This window comes from Vespa velutina, chromosome 9 (assembly GCF_912470025.1).
Source record: "Vespa velutina chromosome 9, iVesVel2.1, whole genome shotgun sequence".
NCBI lineage: Eukaryota > Metazoa > Arthropoda > Insecta > Hymenoptera > Vespidae > Vespa > Vespa velutina.
The window spans coordinates 292,639-317,521 of NC_062196.1; the positions used below are offsets into that span (position 1 = coordinate 292,639).

The 24,883-nt window shown below is 27.8% G+C and overlaps 5 protein-coding genes across 20 annotated transcripts; 2 read left to right on the top strand and 3 right to left on the bottom strand.

Moving 5' to 3' along the window:
- The first annotated feature begins 973 nt into the window (after positions 1-973).
- Positions 974-4,126, top strand: LOC124951639 (calcium and integrin-binding protein 1-like). Its single transcript, XM_047500349.1, has 5 exons — positions 974-1,115; positions 1,179-1,281; positions 1,975-2,122; positions 3,323-3,453; positions 3,560-4,126. The coding sequence occupies exons 1-5, from the start codon at positions 1,024-1,026 to the stop codon at positions 3,668-3,670; spliced, it is 585 nt and encodes a 194-aa protein (XP_047356305.1). The 5' UTR covers positions 974-1,023; the 3' UTR covers positions 3,671-4,126.
- Positions 4,127-4,791: 665 nt separating this feature from the next.
- Positions 4,792-9,016, bottom strand: LOC124951638 (E3 ubiquitin-protein ligase TRAIP-like). 5 transcript variants are annotated; one of them, XM_047500346.1, is made up of 8 exons: positions 8,964-9,016; positions 6,732-6,818; positions 6,262-6,636; positions 6,066-6,167; positions 5,869-5,991; positions 5,570-5,807; positions 5,323-5,463; positions 4,792-5,217 (listed from the first exon to the last, which is right to left on the bottom strand). In XM_047500346.1, exons 1-8 carry the CDS (start codon positions 8,993-8,995, stop codon positions 5,029-5,031), a joined length of 1,287 nt encoding a protein of 428 aa, XP_047356302.1. In that variant the 5' UTR covers positions 8,996-9,016; the 3' UTR covers positions 4,792-5,028. The 5 variants fall into 5 exon arrangements, with proteins under 5 accessions (XP_047356302.1, XP_047356300.1, XP_047356304.1 ...); XM_047500344.1 differs by having other exon boundaries at positions 6,057-6,167; XM_047500348.1 differs by lacking the exon at positions 8,964-9,016 and adding an exon at positions 7,059-7,076 and having other exon boundaries at positions 6,057-6,167.
- Positions 9,017-10,612: 1,596 nt separating this feature from the next.
- LOC124951523 (bestrophin-4-like) lies at positions 10,613-18,356 on the bottom strand. Of its 7 annotated transcripts, XR_007101626.1 has the most exons (14): positions 17,740-18,299; positions 15,187-15,273; positions 14,957-15,108; positions 14,607-14,877; positions 14,410-14,544; positions 14,184-14,350; positions 13,964-14,121; positions 13,337-13,567; positions 13,199-13,279; positions 12,973-13,124; positions 12,743-12,871; positions 11,668-12,567; positions 11,513-11,549; positions 10,621-11,248 (listed from the first exon to the last, which is right to left on the bottom strand). XR_007101626.1 is itself a non-coding variant. In XM_047500043.1 (13 exons), the coding sequence occupies exons 4-13, from the start codon at positions 14,783-14,785 to the stop codon at positions 11,700-11,702; spliced, it is 2,022 nt and encodes a 673-aa protein (XP_047355999.1). In that variant the 5' UTR covers positions 14,786-14,877; positions 14,957-15,108; positions 15,187-15,273; positions 17,740-18,299; the 3' UTR covers positions 10,613-11,699. The 7 variants fall into 7 exon arrangements, 6 of the variants coding, with proteins under 6 accessions (XP_047355999.1, XP_047355994.1, XP_047355997.1 ...); XM_047500043.1 differs by having other exon boundaries at positions 10,613-12,337; positions 12,416-12,567; XM_047500038.1 differs by adding an exon at positions 15,393-15,613 and having other exon boundaries at positions 10,615-12,567.
- On the top strand, positions 12,386-21,513 carry LOC124951525 (RNA polymerase II-associated protein 3). 6 transcript variants are annotated; one of them, XM_047500048.1, is made up of 11 exons: positions 12,386-12,595; positions 12,753-12,839; positions 12,940-13,036; positions 19,059-19,212; positions 19,332-19,460; positions 19,605-19,846; positions 19,933-20,140; positions 20,212-20,457; positions 20,544-20,822; positions 20,902-21,094; positions 21,154-21,511. In XM_047500048.1, exons 4-11 carry the CDS (start codon positions 19,069-19,071, stop codon positions 21,240-21,242), a joined length of 1,530 nt encoding a protein of 509 aa, XP_047356004.1. In that variant the 5' UTR covers positions 12,386-12,595; positions 12,753-12,839; positions 12,940-13,036; positions 19,059-19,068; the 3' UTR covers positions 21,243-21,511. The 6 variants fall into 6 exon arrangements, with proteins under 6 accessions (XP_047356004.1, XP_047356006.1, XP_047356005.1 ...); XM_047500050.1 differs by lacking the exons at positions 12,386-12,595; positions 12,753-12,839; positions 12,940-13,036 and adding exons at positions 16,782-16,846; positions 18,202-18,435; positions 18,687-18,751; XM_047500049.1 differs by lacking the exons at positions 12,386-12,595; positions 12,753-12,839; positions 12,940-13,036 and adding an exon at positions 18,673-18,751.
- Positions 21,514-21,684: 171 nt separating this feature from the next.
- LOC124951524 (TRAF3-interacting protein 1) lies at positions 21,685-24,719 on the bottom strand. The gene is made up of 9 exons (XM_047500045.1): positions 24,171-24,719; positions 23,931-24,048; positions 23,726-23,838; positions 23,283-23,603; positions 22,671-23,206; positions 22,339-22,582; positions 22,131-22,256; positions 21,944-22,029; positions 21,685-21,870 (listed from the first exon to the last, which is right to left on the bottom strand). The coding sequence occupies exons 1-9, from the start codon at positions 24,303-24,305 to the stop codon at positions 21,720-21,722; spliced, it is 1,830 nt and encodes a 609-aa protein (XP_047356001.1). The 5' UTR covers positions 24,306-24,719; the 3' UTR covers positions 21,685-21,719.
- Positions 24,720-24,883: the final 164 nt, after the last annotated feature.

Here is a 24,883-nt window from a genome sequence, read left to right on the forward strand (position 1 = left end):
CTTGAAACTAATCACTTAAAATTACAAAGCTATTCACTTAAGAATATTCACTTAAGATTACAAAGAAATTATCATAACATTTTGCATAAGTGTTCTGTAAATTTGTAATTCTAAAATTAGTTTGACCATTTCGTTAATATTTAACATAAAAATATTTTTAATCAAATGTATGCCATTTTTAAGCGATCAATCTGAAATTTTAAGCAACAATTTCTACGATGATACGCAAATTGTTAATAAAACTTTGTTATATTTGGTTCAATCAATTTGTTCCTATAATCTTACAAAAAAAAATGTACACCTTAAACCTAATACATTTAGATAATGTCATAATTCATGCGGGACTTCAAATAGAATTGAAAAATTGTATTTTTCATAAAAATTATAGCGAAACAATTCTGATTCACGATTGCTTAAGACACTTTCTAGTTGTCCGTCGAATTTTTAACAGATTTGCGACTAAAGAAAAATTAATTTCTGCACTCGTAAGTTCACAGTTGATTATGAAACGAGGTGAACGTATCTCCCTCGAGCATTGATCGATTTTCCAATTGTCGATCGCACTTATTGATAATTTTGATAATAATGAAATTCCATGCATTCCTCGTATAATCAATTTAACCATTTATACGCTACGATGTACAGTACTTATTTCATAATTAAACTTTAAAAAATTTCAAATATTTATGTATGTGTATGAGTGAATGAACTACAAATATATAAAATAGAAAAAGGCATTCTAATGCCTTTTATTCACGATCCCACTTATTCACTAATGCCACTTATTCACGATCGTTTTCTCTTTAATTATAAGAAAAAATATAAGCATGATATTATTTACAAGTTAATAAAATATATGTCATTTTAAATATAAAAGTGAAAGATGAAAACTTGTAATCTGATATGTTTGCGAAACGTAAAGATAAAATTATCGCATATTGATAACAGATTTTCCAAGTGCAGATTAGTTAAATGATAACTCTCTTTCACGTATATGTGATAAACTAAAAAGCAACTGAAGTCATGGGAAACTTTCGTTCTAATCATACTCTTACGAGCGAATTAATACAAGAATACGTCGAATTATCATATTTGAGCAAATCTGAAATATATCAGTAAGTATTATTCATATACATATTTTTGGATCAATAAATAAGAACATTATTCACTTTTTTTAGCATTTTCAACCTACTTAATGATTTAACACCAGGAATCTTGCACGATAATTTACATTATCGCTTTACGAAGAAGCAAATAGATGAAATATTACCTCAAGTCCGTGTAAGTAATAATAGAATGTTGACATATCTGATTTTTATTTCATCCGATTAAAGTCAATCACTAGACGTATTCATAATGTCAATTTAAAGATATAGCAAAGCTCATATTTGTCGAATAATATAGATATAGATTTCATTCGGTTAAAAAAGAATCCTATTACTTGTTACAAATAATACAGAACTATGAAAATTTATGATACCATTATTATGATATATTCGATTGCAGATATAGGTTGAAATAACGGTTGAAAAAATAGCGGTACGTATTGTTATACGCACGCCGTTAACTCTTCTCTTACTAAAAATGATTAAGATCACTCTATAAAATTCAATTTGGATTAAGAACTCTAGGTGAACATAGCATATCTTGATATTTTTATTCAGACATATATTCATTTATAATTCGTTTCATATTAATTTCATATAATTTTAAGAAGAAACTAATAATTTTGTTTATATATTACTTGAAATTAAAGATCTTTTGTATACAACAATTTTTCATAGATCGTATAATTTAATAGTCATATAGAGAGAGCTGTCTCATATATATCTCATATATTATTTTTATATTTTAAATATAGAATATATAATTCTATATATTAGATATAAATATGAACAAAAAGATAAAGAGAATCTATAATAGATATGATAAATATATGAACAATGATTTAAAAATTCAGTCTTATTTTTTCAGCATAGTCCTTTTCGCGATTCAATATACCGGATATTTTCTTCGGAACAAGACGAATGCTTAAGTTTCGAAGACGTTTTGGACCTTTGCTCCGCCTTTTCGGAAAATTGTCCTTTGAACGTTCGTTCAGCCTGGGCATTTCTAATATTCGGTAAGAAGGCAAGAAGACATAATGTCTTTATTCGCTTACTTTAATTTTTTTAATTTCAACTTTAATTACTTTAATTTCCTCATCTTTTTCCGCAATTCGACTATTTGTCGAAAAATTATAAACGCGAATACTTTCGACCACTGTAATGTTAAGATGCGTATACATTTGTTGAGTATCATATCACCGTTGTATATCATCATTACATATCATCATTACATTTGTATCTATATAAAAACGGAAAATACAACCTATCTTTTGACCGTCTACATTAATAAGCAATAGTATTACAATATGAGAATACGTAACGAGTACAACGAGTGGATACGCACTTTTAAATGATTGCATACCTTAAAAGAAAAAAAAAAAGAAAAACAGAAAAAGCCAAACTTTTTCGTAATAGATATGATCAATATAGTTCTGTCACTCATTTATATTCATTTTATTTGCATTTATGTGTTAAGTATAATCTCAACTATGCTATATTTTAATATTAATACTAAATAGACGTTTATACTAAAATAGGCGCCAGTTTGAAAATAATTGTTCAACTTATATAAACTTTTACACAAAACATCTTCATGTATTGTTCAAGCTATATATAAAGTGTTAGTTAATGGAATCAATATGGCAATTTCATAAATTTTATTTATAATTTAAAAAAGTATTTATAGAAAATATTTATAATTAAATTGCCATCATTTTGAAAATTTTTTTGAGATTTTAAACCAAATGTTTTTACATCTTACAAAAATATTCTGCAGAATCGATTAGACTGTTTCATTAATGTTTAATATAAAATTATTTATAAAATTAAATGGACGCACTTTTGAATTTTTTCGAATAATTGGTCTGAAATATTAAAAAGCAATTTTCAAACTATATGGTACACAAACTTTATATAGTCAAAAAAATACATTTAGAAAACGTCACAATTTGTGCAAAACTTCAAGGATTGAAAAATTCTATTTCTTTCAAAAGTTATAGCAAGACAAGAATTTTTAGCGCTGATAATTACATAAGTAACTCTTGGTACCTAAAAAAAAAAATATTTGTCCGAGAGATTTTTTGTTCACCTGTAATGATGAACTTATACTATAGATATATTTATTATCTTAATCATTTAATTTCATGAAATAGGACACATTGGCGAGTCACACTTTACATTGTTTATAAACGAGAGTGTCACGCATTCGTTTTCAGACTTCGACGGCGATGATCAGCTTGCATTAGCCGATTTAATTGAAGCTATTCAAAGATTGACTGGTGTTAATGAAAATGAAGAAATCAAGAATGAAATGGATCGTGAACATGCCGAAAAAGTGGCACGTATGGTAAATGTCGATGAACTCTTATTTAGTGATATAATGAATTTCTTAAAGTTTCGCTTTTTACGATCTTAGGATATTTTGTTTAAATTCTTACATTTTAATTTTATAGATGATATCTGAAATGGATTTCTCTGAAAATGGAAGTATTTCGCCTCAAGAATTTGAACGACTCGTTGCGAGGATGCCGGACTTTGCTCACTCTTTTCGATTTAAGTTCTAATTTTAGAAGCACTTTAAATCCACTGATTTTAAGATATCAACGTATGTGTTATTTTTATATAATAAGTTAGCGCTTATATGTAATACAGTTTGAACGATCGTAAATGCCAGAAAGCACCAAATCGGGTATGCAAGGAGTTTCTATTTTTCTTTCATAAGTCAATGGAAGAATTGAAGGTATTTTGTATTTCGTATATGATGTCGGATACTTTTTTAAATACGACGGCATCAACGTTGATGCGCACTGATACTTGTACTTATTTGTTTTGAAAAAGTGTAATGGATGAAGTTTTGATGAATGATCCTTGTATTGATCACGATGAGCTTGTACCACCTTTTTATAAAAAAAAAAAATAAACATTAGTGTGAATATAACTCATAATGAAAAAGATTCGCTAAAAAAATGTAATAAAAATGATTAATTTTATAGTAAAATAATATTATATGAACAAATCAATACTGTGTATAAGTCGTCCACTTCTTTCATGAGTATCGGATCAATGGTAGAAATATTGTTCTGTGGAAATGCAAGAGAACGGAGTCGATCCTGAAAAGTCATTATAGAACTTGGTCGTGGAGTGTAGGATTTCTTTGAAACATTCCAACTATACGATGGTATCTTTATGAAAAATATTATAATAAATAAGAAATATAAGAAAATATCAATTATTGGAAAAGAAAAGTTTCTTAACTCATTAAAGATTTAATTTGAAACAATGACTACTAACAATAATTCGTGAAATCGTCCCATTTCTATAATTCCTGAAATAACCTCTTATATCAGTACCTTCCAAATCGTGTTTTGAAAGGAGTTGAGGTCCCATAAAACATGGTTTTAAAATTGGTGAATAGTATGTAGAGAGAGAATTTGACATGTTTAATTATATTTTTTATTTTCCTGAATATGAAAGAAGTGCTTATTTATCATTTTCATGTTACTTTTGAAATTTGACATGTAGTAGAATAATTGAATAATTATCATCTACAATGTGGCAATGATTAAGTCAATATTTTCAATTTCTAAAATTAATTCTTTCTCATACAATGCATTATTATATATATTATATTTATTACTATAATAAGACTATATTAAATAGTAAATATGAATAATAACATCAAAAATATATTTATATAAGTTATCTTATTTTCAACTTCGTTAATATCAGCATCTTGAATTATAACCTTTTAACTAACTTTCAGTTGTTTTGTGACTTTTCACTAAATATAATCACATAAAATCCATCTAATCTAGAAAATAATAAAGATGGCGTACTATACATATACAAACTAATACACTTGTAAATTACTATAAAATATAAATATAATTATAAAAAATAGAATATTAGATTAATTCAAGTATCATGATATATCTATAATTAAATCACTAAGTTTTTTATTGTCTCCTGTGTCAAGTTTAGGTTTCCTTGGCTTAGACAAACACTCTTTCGTTCTCTTTAATTTAGCACTTTGAATAGGACTAGGAAATTTATCATACTTCGAGTGACCTCCAAAACCATCATATGTGATTGAACCGTTTTTTACAGATTCCTATATATTACAATTTATAATAATTAATTAAAAATAATAAATTTGTAATAATTAAATACATATAAGACATAATTTCTACTAATTAAGAGTTACTGTTACACTTACAACAGAATTTTGGGAAAGTCTGGGTTTTTTCGTTAAAATAGAAAACGTAGATCTGGTAGCTTGTCGTGCAGTATATTGTTCCTTTAAAGCTAAAATACCTTTTGATTGGACTGGAATATTAGGTGAATTTATTTTGATATCCTGTAACAATATTTTACTAATTTCTACCATGACTATAAATGATTAATAGATCATGAATAATATCATAACATTACAGAATGTGTAAAATAAAAATATATTTTGATACCTCCATTATGAAATTTGTTTTTCTTTTCAGAGAGCTTTTTGTATCATTCTTGACACCCATCTGATCAGTATGTTTAACTTCTTCTTTAGATATTTTAATAGAATTCGAATAGCTCTCTTTTGTTTTCATTATATTTGATACATGTGTTTTGATATATCCATTATTTTCAATATCTTGGAGCTTATTTTGTAATACCATTTTTTCATTCTCACACGTTATTAATTCTTCTTCCAACTTTCTAAAAACACACATGTAGATTAAAATATTTATGCTAATCTAACTAATTAAATATAACATACTTTCGTTTTTCCTGCTCTTCAAGTAGATAATTACGTTCCATCGAAACTTTAGTGAGTTCCTGCTGTATGCTTTGCAATTTAGCTCTCATCTCTCTTCGTTTAGTTACACATTTAGCCATTTCTCTAAAACCAGAAAAGATTAAAAATAAGAATTTATTAATATTATAATATATTTTACAATATTTTACCTGATATACCTTTTCATTATAGATATATATGTAATAAGTGTGCTAGAATCATTTGTTTTAGAAACCATATCGTCTACTTCCTCAGCAGGAGCATCCATTAAAAGTTGTATACTTAAAACACAAATGATAAACTTCGAACTTTATTAAATTTGCAAAATATTAAAATAAATATTTTTTGAGTAGAAAAAGAAAAAACAAAACATACTTTTTTAAATCTTCAACTCTTTTCCTTAACCTAATGACTTCCTGATTAATAATATCCACTTCTGTACATTGTTGTCTAAAGTACTTTATTTGTTCTTTTAATGCATGAATGGCAGTTTCTTTCTCACGTACTTCACTTTCGGCCTTTTTGACTTCACTTCTTAACCCAGTATTTTGTTTCTCCAAATTCTCATTTTTCTCAGTATAATGCTTAATATCCTTGTCTTTAAGTAAAATTTGAAATGTAAGTTTGTCAACTTTATCTTGCAAGAAAGATGTATCCTCTACAATAGTATCATTATTAGAGAAATTAAAATAGATTCTATGTATCTTATTTTGATTTGTTTTTTCTCGACACTGCGGACATGACTTTGATCTATATAAAGAAATGTACAAATATAAGGTTATTGTAAATATATTCAACAAATAATATTTAAGTATTTATGTGATAAAAAAATTGAAAAGTACTACCTTTCTAACCACTGTATTAAACATGTAAAGTGAAAAATGTGACCACATGGTGTATAAAACACATCATCTGATGGCATTAATAAATCACTGCATATAACACAAACAATATTCATTTTAATTCCTTTGATTTAAAAAATTAATTATCTGCACACGAAGTAGACAATAATAAAAAACAATAATAAAATCAAGGGACCTTATGTACTCCAAAACAGTCAATTTTGAATGAAAATAAATAATAAAATTAATCAAATTTCATATATCTTAAATATATATCTTATTTCTACGCATTTATCTACAAGTGAATTTAAATAAACATAATATATTTACGTCTACAGTAATAAACGGTCAATTAAGCAATTCGAAAATAAATGTAACATTCTTTATCCAATGAAACTTACTAATTTAAGATATAGATGGCAATACATACGTATAAAAGATATAGAAGGCTATTTATCTTTCGTTCGAAGTATGTACACACAAGAATGGACAAAATATGAACTCAACGCAAACGATGAACCGATTCCCATCATTTGTCTATCGTATCAATGTTTAAGCTTGTTAGACCTTTTCACGTGTAAAATAACAATCGAATTCGTACGAATTAGAATAAAATAATCTAGTAGTTTAGCTGTGAATTCATGCTTTTCAGTCTCATATTTATATTTATCTTTGATCTTTTTTTGATTATTATAAATCATCATCATATGTATTCTAGGATGTACAATAGCTCTCAAATCTTTTGACGTTAAGTTTCACGCATTACTTTGTAAACGTTTATAAACACTGCTATTTTTCTCTGTTTCTCGGCTCAATTATTCTTTAATCCTTATACAGTACAGAGGTTTTTTTCGTTACAACTCGAAAATATCGGATTGATGTTGAAAAACCTATTTCTTTAAAATTAAAATTTCTTGTCAATCGCCGAAAAGTCATTTGACATTTTTGATTCTTGCCAATAAATAATTATTGCTGTATACACATACGCTTGTAAACTTCTTTTAATATAATAAATTATGATGAAATAACATCGAAAAGAATATTCAATGAATTTTAAAGAGATTGTAATATGTACTTTAAAAGAAGGACCTAGTCAATTAGAAATCGTCTGCTGTTTTAGTATATCTCGACTGGTCAGTCGAGTTATAATCATTAATATAAAGTACAAGGAAATGTTAATCATAAATCCAGTCAAGGAAAGCCTTGTAAAACAACTATAAGAATCAATAAGATTATCAAAAGTACCTCAGTCGCTGATCCCCGCAAGTCTACACGTCAAATTATTAGAGAAATACAGCAAAATTATGGAATTAAAAAAATCTATCAGTGCAAAAAATAGGAAGACTAAAATTGATTGCTAAGGGCGCCAGTCCTTCATTCCATGTAGAAGATACAATTGATCGCTTTTTTATTGGGACATTTTAAGAAAATAAATAATACATTATGTTAGAAAAAAAATGCTACAGAACTGAATATTCCAATAGGATAATGATCAAAAACATTGAGTTAAGCTAATAGAAGAATATTTTACAAAGAGGAAGATCAACATTTCGCAGTGGTTTAATCAAAATTCAAACTTAAATCTTATAGAGTACTTGTGGAAAAAATAGGATAGACATATTAGAACACAGAATTACTTAAATCAGAATAATCTTTTTAAAGCTTTGGATAAAAATCTTTTCAATGCGAATGGATAAAAATTCCACAGGATCAAATAATGAAACTTATCAGATCCATGCCCAAATGTGAGACTATATTATCGGTAAAGAAATGTACAACTAAGTATTAGTATTTCATTAACTTATAAAATAATTATGATCTATTTTCTTTATGCAATTACAGTAAAATCATTAAACATAGTAATATCAAAAGACTTATGACCTTTGATAAAGTAAATTTTTATTTATATAATATTCATTTAAATTGAATACGATATATTTTTATTATAGATATGAATTACTATATGTAAATTATAAATTATGATGCTTAATATATGTATAATGTAATAGCATTAATGTAATTTATGTTATGAATAAAAAACTATTTGTCAAAAGACTTTTGAGCGCTACTGTACATGATGTATATAAATATATTCTTTTACTTCTACTTATTAATGTATTATTTTTGTTATTATATTATATATTATTATTATTATAATAGTAGTGTAAAAGTAATAATATAAAATGGACTACTCCTATAGAGAAACCATAAAAAAATAACACTGGGAATTCTTACCTTGTAAATAATGTAGAACGATACGAATTCATATTTTATCAAAAAAATATATAATATGTAAGTATGTATTCACTAATTATTATTTTTAATAAAATAATCGATAAATGTATATGCTTTCGAACGAAACTATATTGCCACTGTGTTCTATCTAGCACAGATCATTGCAAAACACATATCTACTATCAGTGGAGAGAATAAATATAAAAAATTGGATAATAACGCATTACTACATTATCAAATAAGAAAGAATTTCTAAAAAATGTCGACTTTCAGTATAGGAAATATATAAAACTATTATGCATTTTTAATCGCTTATTAATTTAAAATATATAGTTTTACTGTTACGTTCCAAGGATTTTGAAAAATTAGAAAAGATTTTTTTTGCTTATCATATGCACATAAACTTTACTTTTCCCAGTTTTAAATATTGTTCCTATTATTCTATATTTAGATTTCACTCTTTTGTCTTTACAAATCAATTTATTATCTATGTGAAAAACTAATTACTTATTAGTTTAAAATGTACGTTATCACTTTTATATTTACTTTTATATACCGTAGTATTCAACATATATATATTATCACATGTATATATATAACTTGTTATATATATAAAAACTTCTACATATATAAATATATGTAGAAAACTACGGTATATAAAAAAAAATATAAAAGTGATAATGTACATTCTAAACTAATAAGCAATTAGTTTTTTGTGAACCTGTATTTTAATTAGGATTTAAATGTAATTGCAAAAAAAAATAAAAATTAGTTGATTATATTTATTTACGTCGATAGAATAAAAAAAAACTGATCATCCAGTCTCGAACCTACCTCATTCCTGTAGTACGAATCTAGATACTTGCCATTATACTTCATATTGATTATAGGATTTCTGCATTTCTAGTATATAATATATAAAGCGAACTACAAATTTTTCTAAAATTAAATCTTAAAATCTTAGTTCCATTGATATAAACAAATATTTCCTTATTTTTTCCATAGAATCATCTGTTCAAAGCTCATTAAAATGCTTGAGTGAATTACCGTAGCTTCTCCGTGTGAACATCCTTAAATGCATTTCATTGCGTTTGAAATAGATTAGAAAATCGGAGCATCATCAGTTTACACAACAAACAGACAATCGTCAACTTCACGGAACAAACGCACACCGTTTAAGGGTTTATGTGAAAATCAGTAGTGAGAATATGAGGAATTTTCCCTTATGCTTCAAATTTCGAAAGATGCCACGTACGAAATATTTTCTTCGCGAAAAATATCGAAAACAGCGTTTACGCGAACAATGAGTTCAGGCGTAATTCTTGACCGATTTTGATGAATAAGATTTCATTTTGAAGGTGAAAGTTTAAGCGAGAATCCGCTTTTTCGAATTTTTGAAAATGCTTTATTCTTATGCAAAAATTATTCTCGAAAAGGCACCATTCCTTGACACGATTTAAAAAGAAATAAAGCTTTTTTCAAAATTTGAAAAAGCGGAGTTCTTATTTAAAACTTCATCTTTAAAATAAAATTTTGTTCATGAAAATCGATCAAGAATTACACTTGGATTCATAGTTCGAGTAAACCATTATAAAACCAAGAATGATGAACAATACAAAAATGCATGCAAAAATGGTTGCATCTACTATTTATTTACTAACACTTATTATATATTAATTGTTATACATACAATAAATTATCAAATTAGAATCCATGCCTTTATTATTACATAAAAGATTCATGAACATAAGAAGATAAATGCTTGGAGTTAATCAACAATGACGAAATATTCTATTGTGTTTAAAGAAACATTCAGGGGTCTAATATTTACAATATATACATAGCAATTCCCAATGTTTTGAAAATAATTATAAGTATTTATTCTAAAATGTACTATTATTCAACAAATATAGAATATATTAATCGCACAGCTTCTTCCGCCAAATAGTTATTGTTTACAATTTAAAAAATCATAAATTGAATCATATACAAATTATAGAAATAATTAATTTATAATAATACAGTCATTTTATAATAATACTGAGATGGAAACTAATAAATATATCTTTATAAATATTTAAATCTTGGCCGACAGTAAAACGATTAAATAAATTAATATGTTAAAATGTTATTACAAATTTCTAATAAATTTATAGCATCATAACATGGTTTATAGCAATATAATATCATAAATATGTGCATTAAAGATATTATTTATATTTTTATTACTTGATCAAATCTGTTTTGTCTTCATTATAGATATTACTATCTATGTTGATCATGATCTAGAAGTGCATTGAAATGAAATATATTATAATTTACTCCTTTATCAAAACAATAAAAGTAGAAAGAGAGGGGGAGAGAGAGAGAGAGAGAGAGAGAGAGAGAGAGAGAGAGAGAGAGGGAGAGAGAAAGAAAGAAAGAGAGAAAGAGAGATAGAGAGAAAGAAAGAGAAAGAGAGAGAGAGAGAAAGAGGTTGGATTAATTATAAATTATGTAACCAGTGGAAAAATAAATAAACATGATCATTTCTCTGAACTAATATTTACCATGATGTTGCAGAAAATTCGTCAAATGTATCAAATGCTATAAGAAGAGAGATTAATATTAATACTTAGCCTATTTAAATCAGTATATAAACGTTGCACAAGATAAATAATGGCGGGAAAAACCGATCAAAATTGAAATATTTTATCGTACTCACAAATATGTAATATATATGAATTATATCGATATTTAAACTTTGGTATCCTTTTCAGATTCATCGGGAGTATCTAGCTTCACTATCTTTTTCTCTTCAACTTCTATATTGGTTAAGTTTGGTGAACTCCTTGCTTGTGGTATGATGATTTGCAGAGAAGTTGGGACGCTGTGAATGGTTTTCCGACGAGCCAGCAACGAAGGTCGTCTCTCATCTGTTCTCCAATGAACACCCTTCTTATCGCTAGATCCGGTTGAAGAACGTTGTCTTTGAAGAAGATAGTTAGAAAAGCTTTCTGATCTCTGTTTTATAGTTTCTCTGAAACGCTGTAGATCTATCGCTTCTAGTTGCGCATCTGAACATTCCGAAGTATCCGCTAAAACGAATCGTTCAAATTGTTTAACGTTCCTTAACTTATCCATTGTATTATCGTCCTGATCCTCTATATAACGATCGTCAACGTCTTCATGAAAAAAAGCAGAGTTATCAAAACCTTCGCGATTCTCTTGATCTTCGGCTTCGTCGGTAAATGAAATCTGTAAAGCTGGTGGGACGCATAGTATTTTAGGAGCAGTGAATGGTGCGGGCGTGTCGGGATCTCGATGACGGTTTATTCCTGATAAGTTGGTGGCACTCGGCCAAGGTTGCAGCAATATCTTGGGTGTTTTTATTGCTGCAAAGAAAGGCTTTCGATTCGACTCAATTCGTGGATTCGCATGCCTAGCAATAGCTGAAAATTTTCTCATCGCACCAGTCAAACGCCTGCGTTGTTGATCGCCTTGCTCAGCTTCGCACTGTTGTTGTTGTTGTTGTTGTTGTTGTTCTTGATTATCTAATTGAAGAACCGTTTCACTAGAGTTACTAACCATCGATGGAGTTGTTTGAGGTGACCCGCTAATCTGGCTGAAACAAACGAATCTAACTTAATAGAGTTCGTATATAAAATCTTTAAAGCTCGCCCATAAAAAAATATCTACATTTTCATCTTGCACGCAGCATGCACACATACGCACATATTAAATTAATTGAAAAAATATATATTTGATAAATTAATTAAATTAACTAATTTCAACCTTACCGCTTTTCAGTCATTGGACTATCAGTATGCGTTACTAAACTAGCACTCGACGTACGAGGTGTGTTTCTGGGTTCTTCCTCTTCTTCTAATATTCCTGGTAAGAACATTGTTTGTTTTTCTTCTGGCACCCTAAACATCGTAAAATTTTTTGCTGTCATGTTACAATAATTTTTTTTCTCTCGTGTTCAACATCAAAGAATAAACAATCGAAAACCAAAACGAAAACTCACGGCATATCTGCAACGCTGCCACGATAAGTCTTTCTCTTGTAAGCTGCTGCTGCTTCGGTGTAAGGTAAGATAAGATTTTCTGCATCAAAGTAAATATCTTTTACGAGAGGCGGACAGCGAGTCATCAAAGTATCCACGCCCAAATATGATACCTAAAGCAAACGCAAACACTCGCAAGTTTTCAACTAGACAAACTATTGATGATCGAAAAACATGACGATCTTACCTTGACATGACGATCAATAAGCCAATTCAATTCGAAATCCTCGTCATCGTCGCCAAAAGGATTTATCAATTGTTCAGCTACCTGTAGTGAATTATCAAATTAGTTTCTATATCATTTTATTATTCATATTGAACTTGCCTTTAATAAACCCATGAAGAAAAAAAATTGTAGAATCGTGAATAGAGGACAATATATGTCAACTTTTAGCTGAAATTGTTTTTGATTTCCCTCGATATATTGACGACCAACAAGTGCAACTGCAAAGAAACTGTACGTTGCTAGGGTCACGACCTGCGTGTAAACCAAAGGTATGGAAACCCAGTCATAACTCCATAAGAGTCCACATTTAGAGCGAAAATCATTGAATTCCTACAACGTATATATACATATATATGTATGTATGAAAAATTTGAAGGGGTTTGTATACTTATTTTGCTAAAAGAATTTATCGGGACTAGAATCAGAAATTGTTAATTGTTAAAGCAATTATATGAGACATTACCAAGACAAGAAACGAAGTTGAGCCGATAAGTAATCGCAAAAGTCATTAAATCGCTCATATTTAATCTTGAGAAACAAAGTCATCGTTGATGGAGCATGACGATCTTTGCGTTTCGACGAAACAAATACTCGATATTGACGCGTAGCTACGTGTAAGGAAGATTATAAATTTAAAGAAAATTTTCCTCGGACGACAATTAGATCGCACTTGATAATTTTTAAGAAATTCGTTTCTTCCCATCAATGAAATCCAAGTAAACAAACCTCCATAATTATTTTTAAACCTTGCGCATCGGGCAACCTATGGTTTCGACGTGCTTCCTTCAACAGATTGATAAACCATGTACATGGGATCCAGTAGGTATTGAATTCGAGACTTGGTACCGATTGAAATAAATCCAATTCCAAGGAAGTCATGAAACCTGTGACATATTAATTACTGAAATAATAATAGAACGCTTTTGTAGACGATATTTTACTTTACCGGAATCTACCACGTGATCGAGAGTTGGAAACCGTCTTTTTACCGCCGAACTAATGGAACGTAGTACAAGTATTAGGGAGAGATTCAAATATCTCATAAGACCTCTCCGCAACATACGACCGTATTCATCATCTCCGCTAACATAAAGTGCCACTAGATGCATAACCCTAGAAATAAATAAAGAATTATCTTTAAAAAAAATATAATAATAAAATTAAAAACATACTTATCCGGCCAAGGTATCGCATTATATTGTTTCCACCATCTATCAGCTACGTGGGACACGTAAAATCCTAGCACGAAGCTAAGAGGAATTAAGTTAATGAACGTATCACAATATATCACGAATTTCTCAAATTCCCTGTAAAAGAAATAGAGAATTTTATTCATTGCAAGTCGAAATCTGTCAAATTCAGCGCATACCTCTTTTGTAAATCGGTCAAAGCATGACGATAAATAGCCGAGAGTGATGCGAACATAATCACAAAGAGTACAAGTTCTCTGTAAATAAGCTTGTAGAGCGAACCCCTCCACATAAGCAGAAGTCTGGTAAATCCTCCGCTCGTGGAGCTGGCAACTTCGTATTGATAAGAGACGGTCATCTTTTATCCATTTAGAAAAATCTCGTTTTCCCTTTTGATTTCATATAGTTATTCAATTCCTTTACGTTGCGCTTAAATTTTAACTTTTCGGTCTATGAGTCAAAATATAATTATAAGGTATAGAATAAGTAGAAAAATTATTCATAAAGAATCGATCGCACATTATCTTACATTTCGATATGCTGACATTTGCATAGTTCGAAATCCAACCATAATCGATCGTTATGATGGAGTACAGTGCACATTAATATTTTAGTGCTTAGTAAAGTAACGTACAGTCCTGCCATTTCATAAATAAATTGTGACGTCAGGCTACCCTTTATCTGTAAATTACAAGTGAAATAGCTGTCAGTTTCTAGGAAATAAGAGGATGAAATACGACCATCGCTCATTCTACCTACCATTTGCAAATGTATCGCATTCTTTAGAAATATCGAAAAGATATAATGTAGCTACCATGCTATGACCACAAACGGTACATACTGCACCTTTAAGGAAGAATCGGAATATAAGCTTTCTTGTCGAATATAAAATGTCCTTCAATATTATTCTATTAATTCTATTATAAGATTGCATTAAGATTTTTAAAGTTGAAACAAAGTCGCACGTTCTTTCGATGAAATGAAATTAAAGCAATCCTTGTAGGTTGGCGTACACATTCATCTTATCGTAAAATAGAATTTCGAAACTCTATTGACGTTTATACGTGTAGCTCCTTCGAGTGTTGGAATCCAGAAATATCGAATTTCTAGTCATGATACTTCGAGATCATTTCGTATCTTTTAATGATTTAAATAGCCACGGTCATCTGATACGAACGACCATTGCCTAAAGATAATGAAACAATGAAATTTGTCGTTTCGCCGGCAATTTACAAGCAGATCTACATAGAAGCAGCTAGAAATAGTCGCGTCGCCCGAAGGGGTAAAATCGGTTAGAACCGGAAAGAACTAGGCCTAGGTCTTTGCGCCAGACGTATCTACGTATATGTCTCTCTATAACGACATCATTTATCCTAAAACGTGTTGCAACTACTTATTGACAAATAAGTACTTAGAAGGTGCATATACTATCTCAAGAAGCATTATAAGAACACCCAAAAGTTCATTCCACTATAGGATAATGTTATTTATTAAATAAATTTTCGTATCATTGTAATAGACAAGAATTTGAAAAATATTGATGATGAATGAATACAAGACGATGTCATATAAATATTTTCTTGAATGGCAATATTATTTGAGATGCAAATTATGTCACGAACGAGACATCGTAGTTTCAACGCCAACGCAAAACATGTTGGCGTAACTGGAAATCTTTTTTTTTCTTTTTACAGTCGCGTCGCAAATAATATTAAATATTAGGATTCGCGCCAGTATGCACCGTCGTTGATAAATATAGCATCGGTCGTCGAAGTACCCACTGTCTAGATAAACATACAATTTACAAAAGATTTCCGGACGTGGGAGTTTTGTGGAACGTGCCGTATCTCGTTCGACTATCGTCACTTATTTTAATCATTCTAATGATTTTTTGGAAACTTTCATGTTCCGTCCTTGAATCTGAATTATTCTGGTGCTCACTGATCTTCAGGCACAACATTAGAAAAGAATAATTTTCTCATCGAGTTGTCTTAAATATTTAGTAGATAGTTTAATATTAATTTACATTTTTCTTTTAAACATTTAATTAGAATAAATTGTTATATTTCTTTCCATATATCTATATACATACGATCTATTGTCTCCGAAACTTAACTACGTTCATCGTTCAAACGACTACCGAATTTATCGTCTTGGCACAAGAGACGCTAGTAGCCACAGAAAGAGGCCTTCAAATTTCTCATGTCTACTCGTAGCCTGATGCGCTCTCTTTATTATTATTATTATTATTATTATTATTATATACCTAATATATCTGTAGTCCGACAATAAATAAGTATATAAGCTATATGATTAACCAGTTTTCGCATGTATTTCTGTCACCATGTTTCGCGAATATACATACGAGTAACAGAATGTACATACGAATTATGAGAAATTTTGAATATTCATAAAAGAGGTATATAAATACACGTAAGCCTTCAAATTTAATAGTTTCGTTATCAGTCAATCGTGACGAAGACTCAGTTCCTCACGAGTTATTATCGAGTGAATGTTTTTTAAAAGATTAATATTTTTATTTTCTTGAGAAATACTATTGATGATAGTTTTAAATATTTAACAATTAATAATCTTTTTCCTTTCTCAATCAATGTAGCATTATATTAAAAAAAGCATTAAATATCTTTAATCATCAAAAAATGCAAAACTCATCGAGATGTATTCTGTTGATAGATTCATAAAAGTCAAATATCTGCGAACGAGTTGCAGCATCGAAATACAAATTTTGAGACGTAAACCTTGAAATTAAATATATTTCAAACGTATATTTAAAACGACGAATTTATGTATCCTACGTTGATTTTGACACTATCGTGGGTGTAATTAAAATCTTGATATTAATATGGCTACGTGGAAAAATATTTAAATAAAAAACGCATCCTAAATTTTTTATCGATGTTTCGCGTATACGCCGAAATCGTACGTGAGATATCGATAAACAAATTTAAATGTTATTTCTCTCGTAAAGTATTACTGTATTTTAAATGACGATCAAAAATAAAAAAATATCCGGTTTGTCAAGAAATCACCTTTCTTCGATTTATTTTAAATAATATGCACTTTCTCGAAATCTTTATAAATGAAAGAAAATATTTTTGTTGTGAAAGTGCAATGATATAAAAAAAAACATAAAAGAAAGAGAAAAAACGAATAATTCAGTAGTTATTTTAATACAAGTCCATTAGTTTTTGGAGAGAATTGCAATACAACGTCGAGAACAATCATTAACGATCGTTCATTTTTATTCATATTGTTAAAAAGAGTCAATGTGTTTAATTATGGAATTCTTACCGTTCATACCCACGTAGCAACAAAATATGTAGACATAGAATATTTTAATTGACTCCTGTTCAGTTATGTAATTGCAAATTATTTACTTTGCTATCTTCATTCAATAGCAAATTATTCTAAATTTAATATAAACTCAATCGTGAAATTGTTAAAAGATTTTATGTGTATTTCGATTTAACGATATGTTTTATATATTTTAAATACTCTTGTTTTTAGTTCTTATGTCCAGTTCCATATTCATTATACGTATTTAACATAGTTCAAAAGTATTACACAATCTTTTTCTTATCTAAATCACTATAATTTTTTAATCTCAATATAGCTAACAATTACATCTATAAAAACTTATACCGATCTATTATATCACTTGAAATCACTCGATTGTATATAAAAATTCTAAATTATAAACTTTAATATACAGTAAACAAATCGACGTTAAATTAAAATTTTCACGAATACTAGCAAACCGCAGATTAAGCATCTCGAAGAAACCTTTCTTTTCTTTGGATGCGCACCTGACACTCGTCCGTTGAGAACTGCTTCGGTAGTCAGTATCATCCCTTCGGATATGTATTAACATTGAAGCCTGCTCGATGTCGATCCAATGGAAAGTATCCAAAATCTATGAGTTCGAATGTCAAGCTCATTTCGTATATTTTGAAAAGCAGATTTCTTACTTCGAATTTTTCTTACAAGGTACGATTTCGATACGATCCTTTAATACCTTTTAAAAGCGCGAAAATATAAACATGTTTAATTATTTCATTGTAATAAAGATACATATTCAGGTTCTTTCGAATACGATCGTTACTCTAAGTTAATTTAGAAATGTAAAAATTGTATAAACATATATACACGTTCGTTTATCATGTAAATTTTATTTTTTTTATTAACAAATTAAACATAAATATAAGATTTGTGTACAGCCCCCATTTCTAACCTCATAGATACGGTTCTGCGTACTCGATCGAACTGCCATATAGCGGAAAAAACTTTAACACTACAGTATAAAGTAAGTAAAAACCTTTATCGGGTAATGCGTATAGGTTAATATAAATTGATGATTTATAAGTTTTCTGGGACTTACGAATTGAATTTTTCTCTCTCTCTCTCTCTCAATAGTAATAAATTAATATAATTATTGATATATATTGTACGTAAGATACATGAATTTGTATTTTATAAAAATTAAAATATTTGACTTATATAAATAAATTGAAAGTTGCTATGAAAGATTTGATGTGTGAATCTTCTCTTAATGTATAAAAAAGTGAAATCAAATAAACTATATCGAAGTAATAACTATTCCTTGCTTCCAGAGCTTTAAGTATGAGCGTTGACAAGTCTGTTTTACTACAAAAACAAGTAAAAGATAATTCAGAAGATTTACAAACTGAATTTCTTGATTTGAAAAATTGGGAAAAGGAAATGAAACGCAAAGACCAGGAGCTCCTCAATCAAAATAATGATCAAGTAAATGTTGTCGTACTTTATAAAATAAATAATTAAAATAATTAAAATAATTATTGGGAAATAATATTCATCTTTTATTTTATTTAAGCTTCATGATAATTATGATATTCGTTATATAGGTTCTACCTCCAATAAGAAGTAAAAAGAAAAAGATAGTACAAAAGCCTGCTACAAAAGAAGAAAAATGTAATACAAATACAAAACGAATTAAATCAAGTGATTATTCTGCTTGGGATAAATTTGATGTAGTAAGTCCTTCAATTTTTTCGTTTTTATGATTTTTATATATTTAGATAGCACATATTATATCACAACTAAATTTTATATAAAAAGAATTAAGAATTATTATTTTTATATTAAAATTAATTTTTGATTAAAATATTTTAATGAAGGAAAAAGCTTGTAAAGAAATAGATAAAACAGATTCATCTGAAGAATCTGAAGAAGAATTAAACGAAGATGCATTAACAACAAAGCATGATTTAGCCACAGAGCATAAACAAAAAGGCAATATATTCGTACAGCAAAAAAAGTGGGATAATGCCATTGCATGTTATAGCGAGGCAATAAAAATTTTTCCATATGATGCAGTTTTCTATGCAAATCGTGCTCTTTGTCATTTAAAAAAAGACAAGTATGTCGTTTTTAATTTGTATATATTTTTGAATATTATATTATTATATATATAGTATTATAATATTATACTTTATTTTATTATAGCTTATACTCTGCAGAAGCTGATTGTTCTACAGCAATACAATTGGACTCAACATATGTAAAAGCCTATCATAGAAGAGCAATTACTAGATTAGAATTAAAACAATATAAAGAAGCCAAAGAAGATTTGGAAAAAATATTGAAATTAGAGCCTTCTAACAAGGAAGCACAAGTTAAACTTACTCAAGTCAATAAAAAACTAGAAGCTAAGGTTTAATATTTATATCTATTATCTTTTTAATTGTAAATCTCCTCATATGTATATTACCCTAACTTTTTTAGCCAGTTATTATATTCGAGGAAAAAGCATTAAAAGAAACGTCAGTAGTAAAAAATATTGGTGAAAAAATGTGGAATTCTAATAATAAAATAAACAAAGAAATAAATAATAAAAAAATAGAGCAAGATGTTGTAAATAAGACAATAAAAAGCAAAACAAAATATATGCAAATTCCAAAATGGTTACCAGAAAAAGATAATGTCGAAATTGTAGAGCCTATTGTAAAACCACCTCACTTACACACAAAAGTAAGGAAATAACGTGAAATTAAAATCAATAAATTTTTAATATTTATTATTAAAATATTAAATACTTAACTATATATTATTTATAGAGATCAATGAAACGTATTGTAGTACAAGATGCAGAATTTGGAATTGCAACATGTAAAAACGAAGCTATCTTAATTAACAGTACAGATAATGTTCAGCAAACTGAATCATCTAATATGGTTGATGATAAAATTGTTATAGAGAATAACACTTTAATTAAACCTTTGGAAGTTGAAAAAAATGTACCAGTAGATCTGCCTAAAGTCCCAAAAACAGCTGTACAATTCCTTATAGATTGGCGCAGAAATAAGTCATCAGAATATCGCTATCATTACTTAAAAGTATTAACTTAACTAATTTAATGTCGCAATAATATATTCACCAATATCTTTTTATGAAATTAATAACTTTGTATTTCAGCAATTACCTTCAAATAGTTTGCCAAGAATATTTCAAGATTCCATGGAATCAGATATTTTCAGTGAAGTTTTAGATATTCTTAGAATTGAATTCATACCGCGAAAAGATTCGATACATCAGTATTTGAAAGACTTAAGTCAAGTAAAGAGATTCAGAGCACTTATCATGTTTATTAATAATGCTGAAAAAGATGGTATGTATGTTATACACATTTATTTTTAACAATATTATACAAATTTATTTTTATTTTAGGAATAAAAATTCTTCTTGAATATTGTAAAAATACTGAAAACAAATCAGAAGAAAAAATAGAAGAATTATATAAAGCATACGAAATTTAAAATCAAAAGAGTTTTAGCTATAAACAAGTTCATAAATTTAATTTGGTATAAATTTTAATGTAAATATATATTTATTACAATAGCAACACAATTAATAACATACGCTTTTATTTTATTTCTATAAATGCTATTTATTTATTCACAATTATGTTACTTTCATGTTGTATTATGTGCTATATTATACTAAATCGATTCGAAGAATATTTTTTCACGTTTTATATATATTATATTTTATATTAAAAAATCATTAACGTCGTTTGGTATATTTACAAAACGTATATTTACAAAAGTACAATCTATATTTCTATTACATACATATCTTCAATATTTATCGCAGTAATGACGAAAATGTATATGTAATGTTAAAAATTTTATATATATAATATATAAAATATATTATTATATATATATATATATATAATTATATATATAATTATACTCCAAACATTACATAAAAATTGTTTAAAATAATACCTTTTATATGTCACCATTTAATAATCTTTGTATTTTTTGGTTATTTTTTATTATTCTTGCTTTTGCTTGATAAATTTTATTTAGTTGGTCCTGAATGTTATTGTCAATTTCTTTTAATGTCATCTGCATCGGATCTATAATCTCTTGCGTACGTCTGAAAATAATAAGTAATATATAAGTAGTATATGTAAAATATTTTTTATATAATGCAATTGCAGAAATTGTACATTTGTTCCTTTTCCAATTGTTTGCTTAGTTGGTTATACTGACTTCTCCAATCATGTAATTCCTTCTGCATCATTTCAATATCTTCCTATATAAACAAAGTACACATAAAACGAACATATGTTCAAATATATTAAATAAGTTTATTAAAGTTTATAGCAATATTCTAGCATACAATTAAAATGATACCTGTAAGTAATCCAATAATTTTCCTAAAGGATTTGTTGCACGAGTTAACATCTGTATCGTACTGCGTAATTTATCAATTTCCTTAATCGCTGCTTCATGCTCGCGTTTTGTACCCGCCTCCCATGCCTAAATTCATAAGAACATCTATATTTCATAAAATCCTTTGTAAAGCGTGTAATTAACATAAACATAACTAAGAACATCCTACAATATCAACTTTCTTTGGTAAAACATCCACATTATCAGTATTGACCAATTCTCTTTGAGTTTCCAAAATTTGTGCTACAAGATGTCCATGTTCTTGAGTTAATTCATAGTCAATTTTATAATTGCTAATATTCTCTAAAGTTGTTTCAATGCTTCCTTTGTTTTCTACAATCACCATATCTTCATTATCATTGTCTTTTATATTTGCATTTTCAATTATTACACTAATATTTCCCATAGGTGTACTAAAATCAAAATATATTATTTTCTATATAAATATTGTTTTATTAATAATATATATTTGAATGTTTGGTTAATGTATATATTTACTACCTTATTTCTTCATTAAGAATCAGGTCAGTTTTTCCTTTCATTTTAGGAGCAGCGGGTCTTGCACTACTTGGCCTGGCAGTAGGTGGTCGTAACAATGTTCTTGATTTAATCATATTTTGTTCTTGTTCACTATTAAATTTATGTTTCTGTAAATTTGATGCATGAATAATTGAATTGTCATGTTCTGCTTGCTGCAAATCATCACTTATATTTCCGTATGTTGGTTCATATTCTGTTTCTAACTTTCCCTCATCTGTAGTCTCTATTGATTTTTTTCTTGTAGATATTGTTTCTGATATTTTTATTGATTCTTTAAACTCACTTCCTTGTTTTGATAGGACTCGTTTTGTTCTACTTGTAGATTCCTTTCTCTGAGTGTATTCATCTGATTTCTTGTCTGTATTTATATTTGTTGAAAGTTTGCTTGTTTTTATTTCTGTGGGAACCACGGAAGATATATGATCCTGTTTCTGTTTAGTTATAGCAGAAGAATGTTTTGTTTTTTGTATTACGGAAGATAGCTCATCTTCAAGTGGCTATATAAAATAACATTGTATTTATAATTTAACATTAAATATAGCAAAAATATTAACTAGTTTAAAAAAAGATTACCTCAGCTGGTGGAATATTTACATCATTACTCTTTTCAATATTATTCTCTTGAATTTCTTGTTCTATTATATTGCTATTTTTATTGATGCTATTTTCTTGATTATTTTCTTCTTTTATTTTTGACTCAACTTTTCCTACGCTAGAAAATTTCTTTTGTAATCCAGATGCATGTTTTTCTTTTTCAGTTGATTTTCTTGTTTGCGATACCTGCCTAGATGTCTTTTTAGCAATATCATCTTTAGATGTTTTTAATTTTGTTCCTCCTTTTGACTTCTTTTGTAAACTTTTCTTATAATGTTCAATTGCCTCTGCGCTGTTTACCTAATTTAATTATATATATATATATATATATATATATATATATATATATATATATATATATCACTACAAAATATCATCCTATAAAATTAAATCATACTTAAATATGTTTAAAAATATTTTACTTTTTTATCGAGAGCTTTTCCAATAGCTTGTAAAAGTTCATTTGTTTTAGTCGCTTCTTGTCCAGAAACTATTTTACTTGCTCTTACTGTTAGATTATTTCCAGATATTAATTCTAAAATATAATTTTATGTATAAATATAATGTTTTCAAAATATGAATAAATTTTACTAAGTTTTATAGAATAGTTTATTTCTTAGAACTTACTAACAACGTCTATAAGTTTTGTTAAATATGCTACTTTTGACTCTTTGTCTTTTATATTGTCTGAATTTAATTCTTTTTCTGTGAATAAACCTTCTAAGAAACCAGTCTCTTTTATTATCTGAAAGAAAATAATCAGTACAATTAATATAATATTTACTAACGATCAAAGAAAACATAACAAGAAAAAGACAAATTATAAAAATAAAAAAGAATTTTAATAATGATTCTAAGAACACATACAATTGATATAATATCGTGAAGAAATCTAAAGGGCGGTTTCCTCAACAATTTTTCGGTTAATGGCGGCTTTTTAAAATATTTTCCAAGTAAATCTTGCGTTTTTTTTATTACTTCTGGCTTCACATCGTCTGCCATAGCTAAATATTGTTAAATTCATACGGAAAACTGTGAAAGTATTCAAACTATTCTGCTTAAAATCTTAATAAAACTTTTGTGGATATATAGAGTTGCTTAGCAACAACCACGTGGTTAAACGTCAAATAACTAATCTTTATGGCTTCCAAGGACTCTTGTAATTTGTTCCCGTTTATTTTTATCTTTCTTTAATATTACATATTTGCAATAGTATAGAGTTTAGGAAATCATAAAATATATACAATATATGTATATTTTATATTCGTATCGAAATATATCGTAGATTTTATTGGCCAATAAATTATTATAATAATAGACAGCAATCAATAAAAAGGATCACAAATGTATATAGTTTATTTATTAAAATCCTGACATACACTTTAATAACTATCACATTTTTTGTATTATCACCATATTAAAATAAACTATGTAGTTCTTCCGGATCCGCTTTTTCATAAATTAAAAAATTTGCATGGATCATAAGGATGTAATAATAAAAGCATTCTTATAAAATATATATGTATATATATATATATATATATATATATATATATATTGTTTTATATTAAATAATTATA

What these genes read in the sequence shown, in the direction of transcription:
- LOC124951639 (XM_047500349.1), top strand. Translation starts at nt 1,024, where the DNA reads ATGGGAAACTTTCGTTCTAATCATACTCTTACGAGCGAATTAATACAA. An exon ending in CTGGGCATTTCTAATATTCG is followed by an intron (nt 2,123 to 3,322) that starts GTAAGAAGGCAA and finishes ATTCGTTTTCAG; the next exon opens with ACTTCGACGGCGATGATCAG. An exon ending in CCGAAAAAGTGGCACGTATG is followed by an intron (nt 3,454 to 3,559) that starts GTAAATGTCGAT and finishes TTAATTTTATAG; the next exon opens with ATGATATCTGAAATGGATTT.
- LOC124951525 (XM_047500046.1), top strand. An exon ending in ATAAAAAACTAGAAGCTAAG is followed by an intron (nt 20,141 to 20,211) that starts GTTTAATATTTA and finishes TAACTTTTTTAG; the next exon opens with CCAGTTATTATATTCGAGGA. An exon ending in ATCGCTATCATTACTTAAAA is followed by an intron (nt 20,823 to 20,901) that starts GTATTAACTTAA and finishes TTTGTATTTCAG; the next exon opens with CAATTACCTTCAAATAGTTT.
- LOC124951524 (XM_047500045.1), bottom strand. Translation starts at nt 24,305, where the DNA reads ATGGCAGACGATGTGAAGCCAGAAGTAATAAAAAAAACGCAAGATTTA. An exon ending in AAAACTTATAGACGTTGTTA is followed by an intron (nt 23,839 to 23,930) that starts GTAAGTTCTAAG and finishes ATTATATTTTAG; the next exon opens with AATTAATATCTGGAAATAAT. An exon ending in AATTATTGGATTACTTACAG is followed by an intron (nt 22,030 to 22,130) that starts GTATCATTTTAA and finishes TTGTTTATATAG; the next exon opens with GAAGATATTGAAATGATGCA.
- LOC124951638 (XM_047500344.1), bottom strand. Translation starts at nt 8,995, where the DNA reads ATGAATTCGTATCGTTCTACATTATTTACAAG. An exon ending in TTAATACAGTGGTTAGAAAG is followed by an intron (nt 6,637 to 6,731) that starts GTAGTACTTTTC and finishes TTCTTTATATAG; the next exon opens with ATCAAAGTCATGTCCGCAGT. An exon ending in AAACAAATTTCATAATGGAG is followed by an intron (nt 5,464 to 5,569) that starts GTATCAAAATAT and finishes ATATTGTTACAG; the next exon opens with GATATCAAAATAAATTCACC.
- LOC124951523 (XM_047500040.1), bottom strand. Translation starts at nt 14,785, where the DNA reads ATGACCGTCTCTTATCAATACGAAGTTGCCAGCTCCACGAGCGGAGGA. An exon ending in CGATCACGTGGTAGATTCCG is followed by an intron (nt 14,122 to 14,183) that starts GTAAAGTAAAAT and finishes AATATGTCACAG; the next exon opens with GTTTCATGACTTCCTTGGAA. An exon ending in TTATTGATCGTCATGTCAAG is followed by an intron (nt 13,125 to 13,198) that starts GTAAGATCGTCA and finishes CGTTTGCTTTAG; the next exon opens with GTATCATATTTGGGCGTGGA.